The sequence below is a fragment of the Phyllobates terribilis genome, unplaced genomic scaffold (genome assembly GCF_046119375.1).
Source record: "Phyllobates terribilis strain yellow unplaced genomic scaffold, ASM4611937v1 Scaffold_11__3_contigs__length_659146591, whole genome shotgun sequence".
Taxonomy (NCBI): domain Eukaryota; kingdom Metazoa; phylum Chordata; class Amphibia; order Anura; family Dendrobatidae; genus Phyllobates; species Phyllobates terribilis.
The window spans coordinates 583,991,988-584,013,747 of record NW_027362771.1 but is presented as its reverse complement, the minus strand read 5'-3'; the positions used below and the strand labels follow the sequence as shown (position 1 = coordinate 584,013,747).

At 49.7% G+C, this 21,760-nt stretch overlaps 1 protein-coding gene across 3 annotated transcripts in view; it reads right to left on the bottom strand.

Moving 5' to 3' along the window:
* The window catches only part of DNASE2 (deoxyribonuclease 2, lysosomal), a 103,681-nt gene extending 82,278 nt beyond the window's left edge, over nt 1-21,403 (bottom strand). Inside the window, exons 1-2 of one of the 3 annotated variants that reach the window (XM_073654284.1) lie at nt 21,314-21,403; nt 15,806-15,870 (exon numbers count right to left, since the gene is read on the bottom strand). In XM_073654284.1, the coding sequence (XP_073510385.1) occupies nt 15,806-15,870; nt 21,314-21,388 (140 nt within the window). In that variant the 5' untranslated portion in view covers nt 21,389-21,403. Of the gene's footprint in view, nt 1-15,805; nt 15,871-21,184; nt 21,242-21,313 lie in introns of those variants that run through there. The other 2 variants (XM_073654288.1, XM_073654285.1) reach the window with 2 other exon arrangements.
* Between the last annotated feature and the right edge of the window lie 357 nt (nt 21,404-21,760).

Sequence of the window (21,760 nt, the reverse complement as noted above, 5' to 3'; positions counted from 1 at the left end):
CAGAGGACACGTATTACAATACTCGGCCTGACCTGAGGTGTATATGAGGCAGGTAACTCCGGTCAGAGGACACGTATTACAATACTCGGCCTGACCTGAGGCGTATATGAGGCAGATAACTCAGGTCAGAGGACACGTATTACAATACCCGACCTGACCTGAGCTGTATATGAGGCAGATAACTCAGGTCAGAAGACACGTATTACAATACCCGGCCTGACCTGAGGCGTATATGAGGCAGATAACTCAGGTCAGAGGACACGTATTACAATACCCGGCCTGACCTGAGGCGTATATGAGGCAGATAACTCAGGTCAGAGGACACGTATTACAATACCCGGCCTGACCTGAGGCGTATATGAGGCAGATAACTCAGGTCAGAGGACACGAATTACAATACCCGGCCTGACCTGAGGCGTATATGAGGCAGGTAACTCAGGTCAGAGGACAGGTATTACAATACCCGCCCTGACCTGAGTTGTATATGAGGCAGGTAACTCCGGTCAGAGGATACATATTACAATACCCGGCCTGACCTGAGGTGTATATGAGGCAGATAACTCAGGTCAGAGGACACGCATTGCAATACCCGGCCTGACCTGAGGTGTATATGAGGCAGGTAACTCCGGTCAGAGGATACGTATTACAATACCCCGCCTGACCTGAGGCGTTTATGAGGCAGATAACTCCGGTCAAAGGACACGTATTACATTACCCGGCCTGACCTGAGGAGTATATGAGGCAGATAACTTCGGTCAGAGGACACGTATTACAATACCCGGCCTGACCTGAGTTGTATATGAGGCAGGTAACTCCGGTCAGAGGACACGTATTACAATACCCGGCCTGACCTGAGGTGTATATGAGGCAGGTAACTCAGGTCAGAGGATACATATTACAATACCCGGCCTGACCTGAGGCGTATATGAGGCAGATAACTCAGGTCAGAGGACACATATTACAATACCCGGCCTGACCTGAGGCGTATATGAGGCAGATAACTCCGGTCAGAGGATACATACTACAATACCCGGCCTGACCTGAGGTGTATATGAGGCAGATAACTCAGGTCAGAGGATACATATTACAATACCCGGCCTGACCTGAGGTGTATATGAGGCAGATAACTCAGGTCAGAGGACACGTATTACAATACCCGGCCTGACCTGAGGCGTATATGAGGCAGATAACTCCGGTCAAAGGATATATACTACAATACCCGGCGTGACCTGAGGTGTATATGAGGCAGATAACTCAGTTCTGAGGACACGTATTACAATACCCGGCCTGACCTGAGGTGTATATGAGGCAGATAACTCAGGTCAGAGGACACGTATTACAATACCCGGCCTGACCTGAGGTGTATATGAGGCAGGTAACTCAGGTCAGAGGACACGTATTACAATACCCGGCCTGACCTGAGGCGTATATGAGGCATGTAACTCCGGTCAGAGGACACGTATTACAATACCCGGCCTGACCTGAGGCGTATATGAGGCAGGTAACTCCGGTCAGAGGATACACATTACAATACCCGGCCTGACCTGAGGCGTATATGAGGCAGATAACTCAGGTCAGGGACATGTAGTACAATACCCGGCCTGACCTGAGGTGTATATGAGGCAGGTAACTCAGGTCAGGGACATGTAGTACAATACCCGGCCTGACCTGAGGCGTATATGAGGCAGATAACTCAGGTCAGAGGACACGTATTACAATACCCGCCTGACCTGAGGTGTATATGAGGCAGATAACTCAGGTCAGAGGACACGTATTACAATACCCGGCCTGACCTGAGGCGTATATGAGGCAGATAACTCAGGTCAGAGGACACCTATTACAATACCCGGCCTGACCTGAGGCGTATATGAGACAGGTAACTCAGGTCAGAGGACACGTATTACAATACCCGGCCTGACCTGAGGCGTATATGAGGCAGATAACTCCAGTCAGAGGACAGGTGTTACAATACCCGGCCTGACCTGAGGCGTATATGAGTCAGATAACTCAGGTCAGAGGACACGTATTACAATACCCGGCCTGACCTGAGGCGTATATGAGGCAGATAACTCAGGTCAGGGACATGTAGTACAGTACCCGGCCTGACCTAAGGCGTATATGAGGCAGATAACTCAGGTCAGAGGACACGTATTACAATACCCGCCTGACCTGAGGTGTATATGAGGCAGATAACTCAGGTCAGAGGACACGTATTACAATACCCGGCCTGACCTGAGACGTATATGAGGCAGATAACTCAGGTCAGAGGACACCTATTACAATACTCGGCCTGACCTGAGGCGTATATGAGACAGGTAACTCAGGTCAGAGGACACGTATTACAATACCCGGCCTGACCTGAGGCGTATATGAGGCAGATAACTCCAGTCAGAGGACAGGTGTTACAATACCCGGCCTGACCTGAGGCGTATATGAGTCAGATAACTCAGGTCAGGGACATGTAGTGCAATACCCGGCCTGACCTGAGGCGTATATGAGGCAGATAACTCAGGTCAGAGGACACGTATTACAATACTCGGCCTTACCTGAGGCGTATATGAGGCAGATAACTCAGGTCAGAGGACACGTATTACAATACCCGGCCTGACTTGAGGTGTATATGAGGCAGATAACTCAGGTCAGAGGACACGTATTACAATACTCGGCCTGACCTGAGGCGTATATGAGGCAGATAACTCAGGTCAGAGGACACGTATTATAATACCCGGCCTTACCTGAGGTGTATATGAGGCAGATAACTCAGGTCAGAGGACACGTATTACAATACCCGGCCTGACCTGAGGCGTATATGAGGCAGGTAACTCAGGTCAGAGGACAGGTATTACAATACCCGGCCTGACCTGAGGCTTATATGAGGCAGGTAACTCAGGTCAGATGACACGTATTACAATACCCGGCCTCACCTGAGGTGTATATGAGGCAGGTAACTCAGGTCAGAGGACACGTATTACAATACCCGGCCTGACCTGAGGCGTATATGAGGCAGGTAACTCAGGTCAGAGGACAGGTATTACAATACCCGGCCTGACCTGAGGTGTATATGAGGCAGGTAACTCCGGTCAGAGGATACATATTACAATACCCGGCCTGACCTGAGGCGTATATGAGGCAGGTAACTCTGGTCAGAGGATACATATTACAATACCCGGCCTGACCTGAGGCGTATATGAGGCAGATAACTCAGGTCAGGGACATGTAGTACAATACCCGGCCTGACCTGAGGGGTATATGAGGCAGGTAACTCAGGTCAGAGGACACGTATTACAATACCCGGCCTGACCTGAGGCGTATATGAGGCAGTGAACTCCGGTCAGAGGACACGTATTACAATACCCGGCCTGACGTGAGGCGTATATGAGGCAGGTAACTCCGGTCAGAGGACTGGTTTTACAATACCCGGCCTGACCTGAGGCGTATATGAGGCAGATAACTCAGGTCAGGGACATGTAGTGCAATACCCGGCCTGACCTGAGGCGTATATGAGGCAGATAACTCAGGTCAGAGGACAGGTATTACAATACCCGGCCTGACCTGAGGCGTATATGAAGCAGATAACTCAGGTCAGAGTACACGTATTACAATACCCGGCCTGACCTGAGGTGTATATGAGGCAGATAACTCTGGTCAGAGGACACGTATTACAATACCCGGCCTGACCTGAGGCGTATATGAGGCAGATAACTCAGGTCAGAGGACACGTATTACAATACCCGGCCTGACCTGAGGTGTATATGAGGCAGATAACTCAGGTCAGAGGTCACGTATTACAATACCCGACCTGACCTGAGGCGTATATGAGGCAGATAACTCAGGTCAGAGGACACGTATTACAATACCCGACCTGACCTGAGGTGTATATGAGGCAGATAACTCAGGTCAGAGGACACGTATTACAATACTCGGCCTGACCTGAGGCGTATATGAGGCAGAAAACTCAGGTCAGAGGACACGTATTACAATACCCGGCCTGACCTGAGGCGTATATGAGGCAGATAACTCAGATCAGAGGACACGCATTACAATACCCGGCCTGACCTGAGGTGTATATGAGGCAGATAACTCAGGTCAGAGGACACGTATTACAATACTCGGCCTGACCTGAGGCGTATATGAGGCAGATAACTCAGGTTAGAGGACACGTATTACAATACCCGGCCTGACCTGAGGTGTATATGAGGCAGATAACTCAGGTCAGAGGACACTTATTACAATACCCGGCCTGACCTGAGGCGTATGTGAGGCAGGTAACTCAGGTCAGAGGACAGGTATTACAATACCCGGCTTGACCTGAGGCGTATATGAGGCAGATAACTCCGGTCAGAGGATACGTATTACAATACCCGGCCTGACCTGAGGCGTATATAAGGCAGGTAACTCAGGTCAGAGGACAAGTATTACAATACCCGGCCTGACCTGAGGCGTATATGAGGCAGGTAACTCCGGTCAAAGGACACGTATTACAATACCCGGCCTGACCTGAGGCGTATATGAGGCAGGTAACTCAGGTCAGAGGACACGTATTACAATACCCGGCTTGACCTGAGGCGTATATGAGGCAGATAACTTCGGTCAGAGGACAGGTGTTACAATACCCGGCCTGACCTGAGGCGTATATGAGGCAGGTAACTCCGGTCAGAGGACAGGTATTACAATACCCGGCCTGACCTGAGGCGTATATGAGGCAGGTAACTCAGGTCAGAGGACACGTATTACAATACCCGGCCTGACCTGAGGCGTATATGAGGCAGGTAACTCCGGTCAGAGAACACGTATTACAATACCCGGCCTGACCTGAGGCGTATATGAGGCAGGTAACTCTGGTCAGAGGATACATGTTACAATACCCGGCCTGACCTGAGGCGTATATGAGGCAGATAACTCGGGTCAGGGACATGTAGTACAATACCCGGCCTGACCTGAGGGGTATATGAGGCAGGTAACTCAGGTCAGAGGACACGTATTACAATACCCGGCCTGACCTGAGGCGTATATGAGGCAGGTAACTCGGGTCAGAGGATACATATTACAATACCCGGCCTGACCTGAGGTGTATATGAGGCAGGTAACTCCGGTCAGGAACATGTAGTACAATACCCGGCCTGACCTGAGGTGTATATGAGGCAGATAACTCAGGTCAGAGGATACATATTACAATACCCGGCCAGACCTGAGGTGTATATGAGGCAGGTAACTCCGGTCAGAGGACACGTATTACAATACCCGGCCTGACCTGAGGTGTATATGAGGCAGGTAACTCCGGTCAGGAACATGTAGTACAATACCCGGCCTGACCTGAGGTGTATATGAGGCAGATAACTCAGGTCAGAGGATACATATTACAATACCCGGCCAGACCTGAGGTGTATATGAGGCAGGTAACTCCGGTCAGAGGACACGTATTACAATACCCGGCCTGACCTGAGGTGTATATGAGGCAGATAACTCAGGTCAGAGGATACATATTACAATACCCGGCCAGACCTGAGGTGTATATGAGGCAGGTAACTCCGGTCAGAGGACACGTATCACAATACCCGGCCTGACCTGAGGTGTATATGAGGCAGGTAACTCAGGTCAGAGGATACATATTACAATACCCGGCCTGACCTGAGGCGTATATGAGGCAGATAACTCAGGTCAGGGACATGTAGTACAATACCCGGCCTGACCTGAGGTGTATATGAGGCAGGTAACTCAGGTCAGGGACATGTAGTACAGTACCCGGCCTGACCTGAGGCGTATATGAGGCAGGTAACTCAGGTCAGAGGACACGTATTACAATACCCGGCCTGACCTGAGGTGTATATGAGGTAGATAACTCAGGTCAGAGGACACGTATTACAATACCCGGCCTGACCTGAGGTATATATGAGGCAGGTAACTCAGGTCAGAGGATACATATTACAATACCCGGTCTGACCTGAGGCGTATATGAGGCAGGTTACTCTGGTCAGAGGACACGTATTACAATACCCGGCCTGACCTGAGGCGTATATGAGGCAGATAACTCAGGTCAGAGGACACGTATTACAATACCCGGCCTGACCTGATGCGTATATGAGGCAGGTAACTCAGGTCAGAGGATACATATTACAATACCCGGCCTGACCTGAGGCGTATATGAGGCAGATAACTCAGGTCAGAGGACACGTATTACAATAGCCGGCCTGACCTGAGGCGTATATGAGACAGGTAACTCAGGTCAGAGGACACGTATTACAATACCCGGCCTGACCTGAGGTGTATATGAGGCAGATAACTCAGGTCAGAGGACACGTATTACAATACCCGGGCTGACCTGAGGCGTATATGAGGGAGGTAACTCAGGTCAGAGGACACGCATTACAATACCCGGCCTGACCTGAGGCGTATATGAGGCAGATAACTCAGGTCAGAGGACACGTATTACAATACCCGGCCTGACCTGAGGCGTATATGAGGCAGGTAACTCAGGTCAGAGGACACGTATTACAATACCCGGCCTCACCTGAGGCGTATATGAGGCAGATAACTCCGGTCAGAGGACACGTATTACAATACCCGGGCTGACCTGAGGCGTATATGAGGGAGGTAACTCAGGTCAGAGGACACGCATTACAATACCCGGCCTGACCTGAGGCGTATATGAGGCAGATAACTCAGGTCAGAGGACACGTATTACAATACCCGGCCTGACCTGAGGCGTATATGAGGCAGGTAACTCAGGTCAGAGGACACGTATTACAATACCCGGCCTGACCTGAGGCGTATATGAGGCAGATAACTCAGGTCAGAGGACACGTATTACAATACTCGGCCTGACCTGAGGTGTATATGAGGCAGGTAACTCCGGTCAGAGGACACGTATTACAATACTCGGCCTGACCTGAGGCGTATATGAGGCAGATAACTCAGGTCAGAGGACACGTATTACAATACCCGACCTGACCTGAGCTGTATATGAGGCAGATAACTCAGGTCAGAAGACACGTATTACAATACTCGGCCTGACCTGAGGCGTATATGAGGCAGATAACTCAGGTCAGAGCACACGTATTACAATACCCGGCCTGACCTGAGGTGTATATGAGGCAGATAACTCAGGTCAGAGGACACGTATTACAATACCCGGCCTGACCTGAGGCGTATATGAGGCAGATAACTCAGGTCAGAGGACACGAATTACAATACCCGGCCTGACCTGAGGCGTATATGAGGCAGGTAACTCAGGTCAGAGGACAGGTATTACAATACCCGCCCTGACCTGAGTTGTATATGAGGCAGGTAACTCAGGTCAGAGGACAGGTATTACAATACCCGGCCTGACCTGAGGCGTTTATGAGGCAGATAACTCCGGTCAAAGGACACGTATTACATTACCCGGCCTGACCTGAGGAGTATATGAGGCAGATAACTTCGGTCAGAGGACACGTATTACAATACCCGGCCTGACCTGAGTTGTATATGAGGCAGGTAACTCCGGTCAGAGGACACGTATTACAATACCCGGCCTGACCTGAGGTGTATATGAGGCAGATAACTCAGGTCAGAGGACACATATTACAATACCCGGCCTGACCTGAGGCGTATATGAGGCAGATAACTCCGGTCAGAGGATACATACTACAATACCCGGCCTGACCTGAGGTGTATATGAGGCAGATAACTCAGGTCAGAGGATACATATTACAATACCCGGCCTGACCTGAGGCGTATATGAGGCAGATAACTCAGGTCAGAGGACACGTATTACAATACCCGGCCTGACCTGAGGCGTATATGAGGCAGATAACTCCGGTCAAAGGATATATACTACAATACCCGGCCTGACCTGAGGTGTATATGAGGCAGGTAACTCAGGTCAGAGGATACATATTACAATACCCGGCCTGACCTGAGGTGTATATGAGGCAGATAACTCAGGTCTGAGGACACGTATTACAATACCCGGCCTGACCTGAGGCGTATATGAGGCAGATAACTCCGGTCAGAGGACACGTATTACAATACCCGGCCAGACCTGAGGCGTATATGAGGCAGGTAACTCCGGTCAGAGGACATGTATTACAATACCCGGCCTGACCTGAGGCGTATATGAGGCAGGTAACGCCGGTCAGAGGACACGTATTACAATACCCGGCCTGACCTGAGGCGTATATGAGGCAGGTAAGGCTATGTGCCCACGATGCAGAAATGAAGCAGAAAATTTCTGCAGCGTTTCAGCATCTCCCTTACCAGAAAAACGCATGCGTTTATTGGGTGCATTTTTGACGCGTTTTAACGCGTTTTTGCATGCGGATTTTACTTGCGTTTTTGTTGCATATTTAGGGTATGTGCACACGATGCAGAAATGCTCAGGATTTTTTCCTGAGCATTTCTGCATCTCCCTGGCAGGAAAAAACGCATGCGGATTGTACATGCGGTTTCCTGCCAGGGACATGCGGAAATGAAGCGGTCTTCACTTTAATTTCCGCATGCGGGTTGACAAGCGCTTCCCAAGCGATTTTAGCATCACTTGGAAATTGCTTGTCAACTTCACACTATATAAATCCATGCAACCGGCATGGATTTATATAGTGTGTGAATGTCAAAAAATAAAAAATAAATATATACTTTACCCTCTGATGGCCCCCGGTGTCCTGCTTTGCTCGGTCCCGGCTACCGGCAGTGAAGACTGAAGGACCTGCCAACGTCAGCGTCACGTGACCCGTCACATGACTCTGACGTCAGCGAAGGTCCTTTTTCATTCAACCGCGAAGTGCGGGGAACCAAGAAGGAGCGCTGCGCGGGCCGTCAGAAGGTGAGTATATATATATATATTTTATTTTATTCTTTTTTTTTTAATGGTGCCTGGGTCTGGATGAGAGTCCTCTCATCCACACCCGGGTACCATCCGCACTTTAGACCGCATGGAATGCGCATCAACATATACAGTGATGCGGATTCCATGCGGTCTAATGCAAGTCAATGGCGCCAAAAAAGCAGCGTTTCCGCAAAATTAATTGATATGCTGCGGATTTTTGAGCGCAGCGTTTACGCTGCGGAAAAATCCGCACCATGGGCACAGCACATGCAGATTTCAATTGGGGAACATTGCTGCCCTTCTACCATGCGTTTTTCATGCGTTTCCGCGGCATTTACGCAACTGCAAAAACGCCGCGGAAACGCATCAAAAACGCATCGTGTGAACTCAGCCTTAAAGCATTTTTGAGACCAAATAAAGTTATTAAAAAAAAAAAAAAAGGGGGAAATTCTGATGTCATTTCCTAGTTCAAACCCTCTTCACCATTTTGCTTTTTGTAATAGAAAAGATGCCAGAGGAATTGCAGCCCCTGCTGCGCAGCAGACAATGCCTTTTGCTGATGACTTGCATTAATCTCATGTACTACTACGTTGAGCAGGTAATATAAAGTAGATGTTTTTTGTGTTACATTATTTGTATGTAGTGTGTGTACTAACCTATATTGTTCTATAGGAGCGGTTAAGGAGGAGAAGACGACAAAAAAAGATGTGGGTGCACCCTATCTTGCATGAGCGGGCGGACAAGGGCCACTTCAATGTTCTTTACCAGGATTTAAGGAGGTAAGATATATGTTAACAAAGTATAATGTCACACGTGTATACCTTTTTTTTTTTTGTAAGGTTTTGCTTGTATACTATGTTACAAAATTATATTTTAATCCTTTTTTTTTTTTTTTAATAAAGTTTTCCAGAAAAAATTCAACAATTTTGCCGTCTGACCATTACTGCGTTTGATCGGCTGCTAAGCCTTATTTCTCCTGACCTGGACTACAAAGACACCGTAATGCGAAGGGCCATCTCTGCTGAGGAAAGGCTGCTCATCACCTTGCGGTAAGTTGAATGTTATATATTTTTATTTTTTTTTTACATCTACGCAACATATGCTGCCATGGCCAGAAAAATCATTGATTCAGTATTTCCACATTATGTTGTTCAGCTGGTATTTTTTTCTCCGATTTAGGACAATAGTACATTTTTATAATAGAAACACCTCACCAGTTCTGCATTTATCAACCATAGCCAGTTTCACATGAACACATATCTCCAGCACCTTCCCAAAAAATGTTCTAGCGATCCGTTCCCCGTGTGTCGTGTGTGTTTTTCGTGTTGTAGTTGTGTGCTTTACGTGTGCTTCACCTGGATCACATGGACGGACTTATGGGAGTCAGCACTACAATCGATAATCACAGGAGTCGGTGCTGAACGCTGCCCTCATCATGGTTCTCTACTGGCACTGTGCTCAGCACCAGCAGGGACCATGATGGGGGGGTTAGCAGTGTGTCCCCACCTGTAAAAATTAAGAATAAAGTAATAGCAATCATTATGTCTCTTGTCTCCGGTATGTCTGGAAACTGTCATCACTCATACCGGAGAAACTGATTAGTTAGTTAGTCACCCTCTGGTGATGGCTCCCCTGTGTCTGTGTACCTAATTTTGGCTTGACTATGAGATCAGCATGCACACAGATCAGACTGAAAAGGTCACTGATGTGTGAACTTGTATTTCTTTTTCTGGCTTTTCTAATTTTATATTTTTCCTTTTCAGGCCACAGGAGAGAGCGATACATCACTGCACCTCCAATTTCGGGTTGGTAAGTCCACCATTTCCAGAATTGTGAGGTGCACATGTAGCGTCATCTGGCAGAAGTTGCAGCCCATTGTGATGCCTTCCCCAACCGAGAAGACTTGGCTGCAGGTCGCAGCAGGCTTTCAAACTGTGGCCAATTTCCCCAACTGCATTGGTGCTGTTGATGGCAAACATGTGAGAGTTCAGCAGCCACCACGATCAGGATCACGCTTCTTTAATTATAAGAAGTATTTTTCCATGGTCCTGATGGCGGTGGCTGATGCACATTACAAATTTGTTGCCATCGACGTTGGTGCTTATGGCAGTAGAGGGGACTCTCGGGTGTTTAGATCATCACAGATTGGGCTGCAAATTCTTCAAGATGGCGGAACACTCCCAGCCCCAAGACCTTTGCCGGGTTCCACACATCCAGTTCCTTTTGTGATGGTATCGGATGAGGCATTTCCCTTACAGACCAACCTGCTGCGCCCATACCCACGAAGGGCAATGGATGACCGGTGGAGGATTTTTCATTATCGGCTGAGTTGTGCACACAGATATGTGGAATGCACCTTCGGAATCATGTGTAGTCAGTGGAGGATCTTTCCCACTGCCATCCAGTTGTATACGGAGACCGTTGACACTGTAATTAAGGCATGCTGTGTACTCCAGCAATGAATACATTGTAGTCACATCATTAATCCATGGCCACTGGACTACGGCCCTGTGAACCCCTCTGGTTCCTTTTTTGATTAGTCAGACTGGTGTAGCATCATGCCTGACAGTGGGGCAGGCTGACTAATCAGAAGAGGAGCCGAAGGGGTTTGCTGGTCGGTGGTCTGGCACTGGGCCGGGGTCCTGTAAGTCTTTTTGATCATTTGTTCCCACAAGGGGACTTGAACATGTATGAGCCCGTGTATCTTTTAATTTAGCACTGACAGGGTTTTATATTAGCACTTAAGGTCAGGGCTGCCATGGGGGGCCATTCCTAGGCCCTGTGCTGCCATGACAATCCATCAACACCCAACATATGTGTTGTGAAGTGACTGATGGAGCCCTTTGCCTCTGTCAAACCACTTAGATGCTATAGGCTCTATTTAGGGCATATAATGGGGTAAAATTCGGTAAACTGGGTAAAATTGCAAAGTAGAAACAAGCTACAACTTGTCTCTATTTAATTAATATTAAAATATTAATTTTATAGCTCACTTCTTCATGCCTAGGTTACCGGCCACCTTTGCAGTTTATCAGAGGTGGTCAGTCACCTAGACAAGGGTCAAGTGCTTACAGCTCTTTGCTATAGAGCTTGTCAGCGCTGCTCTGAAGCTGGCCAGATCGATGGATGTGGCCAGCTACAGTGTTGCTGTGCTCCTCCATTGCTGCAGAGGATAAGCTGCACAATTTTGGACCGGCAGCGTGACCATGCCCCTGGCCTGATATGTCAATCATCAGGAGCGCACCGCCACTTAGCAAGAAGGAGGCAGAGGTTAGGGAGCGGTGCGTTCCTCAAGACAAAAAAATGGGACAAACCCTTAACTTCTCTCCGATCTTCGCAGTTTCAGTAGGAGCCTGGCTATGTGTATGTGTCTGTCATGTGGCGCTATGTAACGCTTCCTCATGATAGATATATATATATATATATATATATACACATATATAAGGAGGTAAATTTACCCATGAAAACCCAATATTTACCTCACTCCATTACATCCTCCCCCTAAAAATACAAAACCTGACCGACACCGCCTAATAAAAGTGTGTACAACAGCCGTGTACACAGAGAGCTTTGTCTATTACGCTCCCAGGCTGATTTTCGTTTTTTAGAAAGAGGCAATATAAATATACTAGATCGTGGCCCGATTCTAACGCATCGGGTAATCTAGAATATATATGCGGCCGACAGGGCGCGACTAATCAGCGAAGCAGTATTTAAATGGGCTGTGCACTACTTTAAATTAGCCCCCCAATGAATCCCCCCGGGGCCCCTAATGAATTTTGGAGGACCGAGGAGCAAGGCCACCGGTCTTGGTACTTCTGCTGCGAACAGCCGGGAGATGACCGGTTAGCACAGGTTGAACGGGTGAGCGTGTGAGGTGAGGGAGATGACCGGCTAGCACAGGGTGTGAGGGTGAGCGTGTGGAGGTGTGTGTGTGAGCGTGTGAGGGTGACCGTGTGCGTGTGAGGGTGAGCGTGTGCGTGGGAGCGAGTGAGAGGGTGAGGGTGAGCGTGTGGTCGTGAGCGTGTGAGGGTGAGTGTGTGAGGGTGAGCGTGTGAGGAAGAGGGTGAGTGTGTGGGGGTGAGCATGTGAGGGTGAACGGGTGAGCGCGTGTGAGGGTGACGGTGTGAGTGTCTGAGGGTGTGCGTGTGAGGGTGAGAGTGTGAGCATCTGTGGGTGTGAGGGTGTGTGTGTGAGCGTCTGAGGGTGTGTGTGTGAGCGGGTGAGCTGGTGAGCGGGAGAGTGTGATGGTGAGAAGGTGTGTGTGTGAGGCTGAGCGTGTGAGGGTGATCGTGTGAGAGTGAGGGTGTGCGTGTGAGGGTGATCATGTGAGGGTGAGCGTGTGAGGGTGAGAGCGTCTGAGGGTGAGCGGGTGAGCACGTGTGAGGGTGACTGTGTGAGCGTCTGAGGGTGTGCAGGTGATGGTGTGAGGGTGAGTGTCTGTGGGTGTGCATGTGAGCGGGTGAACGTGTGAGCGTCTGAGGGTGTGTATGAGCTGGTGAGGGTGTGCGTGTGAGGGTGTGCGTGTGAGGGTGTGCGTGTGAGGGTGTGCGTGTGAGGGTGAGATTGAGAGGGTGTGCATGTGAGGCTGAGCGTGTGATTGTGAGGGTGAGCGGGTGAGGGTGAGATTGAGAGGGTGAGCGTGTGAGGGTGAGCGTGTGAGGGTCTGTGGGTGTGCGTGTGAGCATGTGAGTGAGGGTGTGAGGGTGATCGTGTGAGAGTGAGGGTGAGCGTGTGAGGGTGTGCGTGTGAGGGTGTGCGTGTGAGGGTGTGCGTGTGAGGGTGAGAGTGTGAGGGTGAGCCTGTGAGGGTGAGCCTGTGCAGGTATGAGGGTGAGCGTGGGAGCATGTGAGGGTGAGCGTGGGAGGGTGTGAGCGTGTGAGGGTGAGCGTGTGAGGGTGTGAGCGTGTGAGGGTGAGGGGGTGAGGGTGAGGGGGTGAGGGTGAGGGGGTGAGGGTGAGGGGGTGAGGGTGAGGGGGTGAGGGTGAGGGTGTGAGTGTGAGGGTGTGAGGGTGTGAGGGTGTGAGGGTGTGAGGGTGTGAGTGTGAGGGTGTGAGGGTGTGAGGGTGTGAGGGTGAGGGTGTGAGTGTGAGGGTGTGAGTGTGAGTGTGAGGGTGTGAGTGTGAGGGTGTGAGTGTGAGGGTGTGAGTGTGAGGGTGTGAGTGTGAGGGTGTGAGTGTGAGTGTGAGGGTGTGAGTGTGAGGGTGTGAGTGTGAGGGTGTGAGTGTGAGGGTGTGAGTGTGAGGGTGTGAGTGTGAGAGGGTGAGCTTCTGAGGCTGAGCGTCTGAGGTTGAGGTTGTGCGTGTGAGGGTGAGCGTGTGAGGGTCAGCATGTGAGAGTGTGAGGGTGAGCGTCTGCTGGTGAGCTTCTGAGGAGGTGAGGGTGTGCTTTTGAGGGTGAGCCTGTGGGTGTGAGGGTCTGCGGTTGAGGGTGTGAGGGTGAGCGTGTGAGGGTGAGCCTGTGCAGGTGTGCGTGTGAGGGTGAGCGTGTGCGTGGGAGCGTGTGCGGGTCAGCATGTGAGGGGGTGAGCGTGTGAGGGTGAGCGTCTGAGGGTGAGGGTGAGCGTGTGAGCATCTGAGGGTGAGCGTGTGACGATGAGCGTGTGAGGGTGAGCGTAGGAGCGTCTGAGGGTGTGCGGTTGAGGGTGAGCCTGTGCATGTGTGCGTGGGAGGGTGAGCGTGGGAGCGTGTGAGGGTGAGCGTGTGCGGGTGAGCGTAGGAGCATGAGCGTGTGAGGGTGGGAACGTCTGAGGGTGAGCGTCTAAGCGTGTGAGGGTGAGTGTGTGAGCGTCTGAGGGTGAGCATCTGAGGTTGAGGGTGTGTGTGTGAGGGTGTGAGCGTTTGAGGGTCAGCGGGTGAGGGTGAGTGTGTGCGGGTGTGAGGGTGAGCGGGTGTGAGGGTGAGCATGTGCAGGTGTAAGGGTGAGCGTGGGAGCGTGTGAGGGTGAGCATGGGATCGTGTGCGGGTGAGCGTGTGCGGGTGAGCGTGTGAGGGTAAGCTTCTGAGCGTGGGAGGGTGGGAACATCTGGGGGTGAGCGTCTGAGGGTGAGGGTGTGCGTGTGAGGGTGAGCGTGTGAGCATCTGAGGGTGAGCATCTGAGGGTGAGCGTCTGAGGGTGAGCGTGTGAGCATCTGAGGGTGAGAGTCTGAGGGTGAGGGTGTGCGGTTGAGGGTGAGCGCGTGAGGGTGTGCGTGTGAGGGTGAGCGTGTGAGGATGAGCATGTGAGGGTGAGTGTAGGATTGTGTGAGGGTGAACGTGGGAGCATGTGAGGGTGAGCATCTGAGGTTGAGGGTGTGCGTGTGAGGGTCAGCATCTGAGGGTGTGAGTGTGAGCGTCTGAGGGTGAGCGTGTGAGCATCTGAGGGTGAGCGGGTGAGCATCTGAGGGTGAGCGGGTGAGCATCTGAGGATGAGCGTCTGAGGGTGAGGGTGTGAGCGTGTGAGGGTGAGCATGGGAGCATGTGAGGGTGTGCAGTTGAGGGTGTGCGTGTGAGGGTGAGCCTGTGCAGGTGTGAGGGTGAGTGTGTGAGGGTGTGCATGGGAGGGTGAGCGCGGGAGCGTGTGAGGGTGAGGGTGTGCGGTTAAGGGCGTGTGAGGGTGAGCGTCTGAGGTTGAGGGTGTGCGTGTGTGCGTGTGAGGGTGAGCATGGGAGCGTGTGAGGATGAGGGTGTGAGCATGTGAGGGTGTGAGCATGAGAGGGTGAGCGTCTGAGGGTGAGCGTGTGAGCATCTGAGGGTGAGCATCTGAGGGTGAGCGTGTGAGGGTGAGCGTGTGAGGGTGATCTCCCGGCTGCATCGCCGCTGACCTCCGTGCGGCAGATGAGCCGCTAATGGCCGCCATCTTGTTCTGAAATCCCGCGCCGCTGATTGGCCGCGGCCAGACCAATCAGCGACGTTGGATTTCCTGGACAGACAGACAGACCGACGGGATAAGACAATTATATATATTAGATACAGGCTGTAAAAGAAACACTGAGAAATATGAAAGTAACACAAATCATCCTACCTCGTACTGACAAGCCGGCGCCTCGGATCTGTCACCTGTGCTGACGGTCCGGCCCTGACAGCATCCTAGAGGAAGAAACAGATACAGCATGTAAATCTCTGACCTCGCCGCACTGATTGCCGCACTACTTTGGGTTTTTTGATATTTACCGTTCTCTGCTGCTGATCATGTTTAGTCTAACCGTGTGACCGCTGCAGCTAATCACTGTTTGTCTGCTAGATGCCACATGATCAGCTGAGGGGATGTTCAGGAAGTATCATTTATTGGGGACTTAGCCCTTAGTGAGAGGTAATGGGGTGTCTGCTCAGGCCCGGGCTTCTGTACTGTGCACGCTCAGTCTCTGGTTTCTGTGTTTGCAGCTGTCATTCATCCTGGTTTCGCTGAGGTTATTCGTCAGACTGGGGTAACGCCGGGTGCCTGCGGGCAGGCATCACCATACACTTCAGAGGACAGTGCCCCAGTGAGTAGTCCACAACGCTGGCACGCCGCACAATGCTCTCGCCTGCAGGATCCTTTCTTCATTTAATAAGCCCAGTTTCGTGTGTTTCGTTTCGTTACGTTTTATTATTACCTTTTATCAAATATTGTATTTGCATTGTTAGGATGGAAAATATTTTTTGTGTATCGCGTCTCTGAAGGACGCCGGGGCCTGGAGAACGGCAATTAAATGCAATAGAAAAAATCCTTCAAAAGCTGGGAGCTCAGCCCGTGATTTCTAATTCATCCCTGCGCAGAATATAATATGGCGCCGAATGTATTATTTCCTCACACTGAGCTTTTCTCTCCGCTTTGGTTTCTGCTAATGAGTCTCCCTCCAGCCTTTTCTTACATTGTACAGAGCACAATAGCCGGCGGTGCTGAACGAACGCTGACAGCTACCAACGCCTGATCGGACGAACAGTGTCCAGAACTCAGGCAATTTGGGGAGGGTTTTGCTCTTTTTTTCAAAACCCATGCAAATAGAAAATAGAAAATAATTGTAACCAATCAAGTTTAGAAAATAATTGGTTGCTATGGGCATCAGCAAATATTTCCCCTATTTATCCTTACAATTAGGCTCTGTTCACATTTTGCAGGCAAATGCAGAGAACATAACTTCCAAGCAAACACCGATGTGCCATAGGCCTCAATTCACTCAGCACTTGTCAAAATAATGTCCCTCACACTGAATTAGTAAAGCATAAGCTGCATCACTACTCAGAGAATCACAGTAAAAATATGTATACCGAGCAGTATATAATGTGGCGGCAAACATCAGAGGCCTGAAAACGAGACGTGAAGCAAAACTACATACTATATTACAAGGGCCGCCGCTGGTATTTCCATTATATGGACAGTAGAGGGTGCTACTAGTCTTAAATACATAGGTATCGAGTCCTCACAATACTAAATCTACTGCGTTACCATAAGCGCATGAAACATACAGATCTTTATGTAAAGTATTAAAGAAAAGCATATCAAAAAGAGGTCAGTATACCACAAAAATAAATAAATAAGAATAACATTATATATATATATATATATATATATATATATATATATATATATATATATATATATATATATACAGTGCTGGCCAAAAGTATTGGCATCCCTGCAATTCTGTCAGATAATACTCAGTTTCTTCCTGAAAATGATTGTGTGGCACCCCAGGGGTCTGGTTTCCACAGTAACAACAATGTTATGTCTGAGAGCAGGTGGGAGGTCTCTTGGTCAGGAATCCTATGCATGCCACACCTCCTGCCCAGTCCTGGGAGGGGAAGAACTTCCCCTGTATAAACCTGGGGCTGAGGCAGGGTTAGAGAGTTGAGAGGGAGAGTTCAGCCAGGAGGGCTGACAGGGAGCTGTGGCTCCGGCTGGGCCCAGCTCCTGGGCCATGCCAGAAGTAGAGAAGAGAAGCAGCATAGGAAGAAACAACAGGAGCTCTGTGGGAGCAGTGTTACAAAGAGTCAGGGGCTGGCAGCTGCAGAGCTCGCCCTGACTGAGAAGATTTCTTACCGGACCCGGAGTCCGAGGCTGTGGGGACTAACTCCTACCCAGCAGCAGAATCCGTCAGGCAGGGGATTTCAGGTCCTCTGGCCAAGAAACCCGAAGGCACGGTCACACGCATGGGGCCAGCACCGCCGTCGTGGAGCGGAAGCTACTAGAAGGCCCCGAGTCACCGGCCATACGGGTGAGCACCACACGGTACACTCAGGGACGTGGGCTACTTATACTCGCTTCTAGCAAGGTAGCCAGAAGAGTATCGTTAGTTTGTGAGGCCTACAACTCCGCCTGGCCAGGGGAGATCCCATCTGCTCAAGGACTGACCAGGCCCCAACCGCTAGCCAGTACTCCGGGAGGGTCTATCTTTGTCACCAGTAAAGACCCTGAACTACACAGCATCGTCTCTGAGTGGTTCCTGCTACCCCCATCATCCACGTCGGCTGCCCTGAGGCCATACCCCTCCCGTTGGGGGTTATACCATCCACGCTGCACCATCCTTCCACCGGCCTCAGCGGTCTGCCCTGCAGCGGCAGCTCCATAGCTGCATTCAACGGGTGGCGTAGTCGTCCATCATCTACCGCTGATACAGCGCCACTTAGTCTGACTCCCTGGGCACGGACCGGATCACCGCCACGAGACTACAACCCTCAAGAGATCCGGCTCCGGGTAAGCTCCCGCGTGCGCAACGCAGCGCGACACAGGCCCAGGGGCGCGTCAACTTCAATCACAAATTCTTTGGTATTATTCTCTTCATTTAATTTGTCTTCAATGAAAAAACACAAAAAGAATTGTCCTAAAGCCAAATTGGATACAATTCCACACCAAACCTAAAAGAGGGGGTGGACAAAAGTATTGGCACTGTTTGAAAAATCATGTGATGCTTCTCTAATTCGTGTAATTAACAGCACCTGTAACTTACCTGTGGCACCTAACAGGTGTTGGCAATAACTAAATCACACTTGCAGCCAGTTAACATGGATTAAAGTTGACTCAACCTCTGTCCTGTGTCCTTGTGTGTACCACATTGAGCATGGAGAAAAGAAAGAAGACCAAAGAACTGTCTGAGGACTTGAGAAACCAAATTGTGAGGAAGCATGAGCAATCTCAAGGCTACAAGTCCATCTCCAAAGACCTGAATGTTCCTGTGTCTTCCGTGCGCAGTGTCATCAAGAAGTATAAAGCCCATGGCACTGTGGCTAACCTCCCTAGATGTGGACGGAAAAGAAAAATTGACGAGAGATTTCAACGCAAGATTGTGCAGATGGTGGATAAAGAACCTCGACTAACATCCAAACAAGTTCAAGCTGCCCTACAGTCCGAGGGTACAACAGTGTCAACCCGTACTATCCGTCGGCGTCTGAATGAAAAGGGACTGTATGGTAGGATACCCAGGAAGACCCCACTTCTTACCCCGAGACATAAAAAAGCCAGGCTGGAGTTTGCCAAAACTTACCTGAGAAAGCCTAAAACGTTTTGGAAGAATGTTCTCTGGTCAGATGAGACAAAAGTAGAGCTTTTTGGGAAAAAGCATCAACATAGAGTGTACAGGAAAAAAAAGAGGCATTCAAAGAAAAGAACACGGTCCCTACAGTCAGACATGGCGGAGGTTCCCTGATGTTTTGGGGTTGCTTTGCTGCCTCTGGCACTGGACTGCTTGACCGTGTGCATGGCATTATGAAGTCTGAAGACTACCAACAAATTTTGCAGCATAATGTAGGGCCCAGTGTGAGAAAGCTGGGTCTCCCTCAGAGGTCATGGGTCATCCACCAGGACAATGACCCAAAACACACTTCCAAAAGCACTATAAAATGGTTTGAGAGAAAGCACTGGAGACTTCTAAGGTGGCCAGCAATGAGTCCAGACCTGAATCCCATAGAACACCTGTGGAGAGATCTCAAAATGGCAGTTTGGAGAAGGCACCCTTCAAATATCAGGGACCTGGAGCAGTTTGCCCAAGAAGAATGGTCTACAATTCCAGCAGAGCATTGTAGGAAACTCATTGATGGTTACCGGAAGCGGTTGTTCGCAGTTATTTTGGCTAAAGGTTGTGCAACCAAGTATTAGGCTGAGGGTGCCAATACTTTTGTCTGGCCCATTTTTGGAGTTTTGTGTGAAATTATCAATGATTTGATTTTTGCTTCATTCTCTTTTGTGTTTTTTCCTTGCAAGAAAATTAAATGAAGATAATAATACCAAAGAATTTGTGATTGCAATCATTTTCAGGAAGAAACTGAGTATTATCTGACAGAATTGCAGGGGTGCCAATACTTTTGGCCAGCACTGTATATGTATGTATGCATATGTATATATATATATATTTTTTTTATTATTATTATTTTCCCTCCTGATTTAGTGCCAAGTATTTCAGTGGAACTACTGATAGGAGAGACAAGCGGCTCCGCTGCGATACTTGGACTCTGTCTGTTGACTGTGTAAGCTATTTTTGTGGTTAAATGACACACACCATGACAGAACCTGAAGAGTGCAGTTGGGGTCCATTAAGGGAAATCTGATAGCACCATAATGCAAGGGCAGAGACCCTGATTCCAACCATGTGTCACTTACTAGGCTGTGTGCTGTTGTGTCAATAAAATTAGTGTTTTAACAGCAGGAGATTATCATTACAAAACTAGGTGTCTCTGTATCCCCGCCCCCACAGCTGATTGGCAGCATTTTGTCAATGTACACAGGAAGCAGCCAATCAGTGGTGTGGGCGGGGCAGGTCTGCTGGATCTACAGCAAAGAAAACTGTGATTGTATCAAAATAACAGCAAGCAGCCCAGCAAGTGACCCATCGCTGGAATCAGGGTCTCAGCCCCTACATTATGCTGCTCTCAGATTACATGGTAAAAGCTTGCTGACAGATTCCCTTTAAGAAAGGAGCTGTATGCTCTGTAGTAGGGCATGTGTTCACCACTCACTGCTGCTCCGCTCCTATGGAAGTGAATGTGATCTGAGCTGCAGTACCTGACAACGGCCACTACACGGTGTACGGAGCTGGGCTGTTCCGTCTGTCTCTGGATAACACTGACAGATGTCACTCATGTAACGCGCAGACGTGCCAGGTCCTCTCTCCTTGTAGCCAGTTTTCCAGCCTGGATAAATGGGGGGACGACTGAATGAGAGGCGTCTTCCTATTAATATCTTTCCGAGTATGTGCACAGCAGACTCTCAGCTTTGCCAGAAGAAGACGCTCCAGGAAAACACCAATATGGACCAAACAATCACATGAGAGGACGGAACAGGGCCACTGAACTGAAGATTGATAGATGGACATCATAGAAGTGTCACGCGCGTTATTGCTACATGGTGTGATCCTACAGCACAGAGAACGGACGGGGCGCTAGGGAGAAAGCATGTGCTGCGCCTCATAGGTTTCTGAGGTTTACTTACATTTTTTTCCACATCTGTGCCCTCAGTCTGTCAGGCAGAACTGGCAGCGAACGTGTTAGCATTGTGTTAGTTAAGTGGGTTTACACTTATGTACAAGAACACACAGTCATAGATCTGCAGCCTATTTACCTTCCTGCGCCTCAGAGAAGCCGAACAAAAGGGATCGACGGACTTCCTGGAACAGTCACAGGAGAACTGTGTCATGTAGGATGGGCGTGAGACGGCCTCCTGCTGCACACTCAACACGTTACCCTCCGTCTGCACCATATAGACACACAGGCGTAATACACCGCGAGCTTCACCGTACACCCCAGTGCAAAAATACTGACATAGAGGGGTGTGTGGGCCACCTAATACACAGGGGTCTGGGGGTGACTGCTATATTAACTGAATGCAGCACGGTGGCTCAGTGGCAGGGCCGGCTCCAGGTTTTTGTGGGTCCCGGGCGAAAGAGTCTCAGTGGGCTAGATATATATATATAGTACAATGCCGAAGATTTCACTTCTTACATTACATGTGTGATATCTATTGTAAATTCTACAATAGCTCAGAAACCGGCGAATCGCTCCACACAGT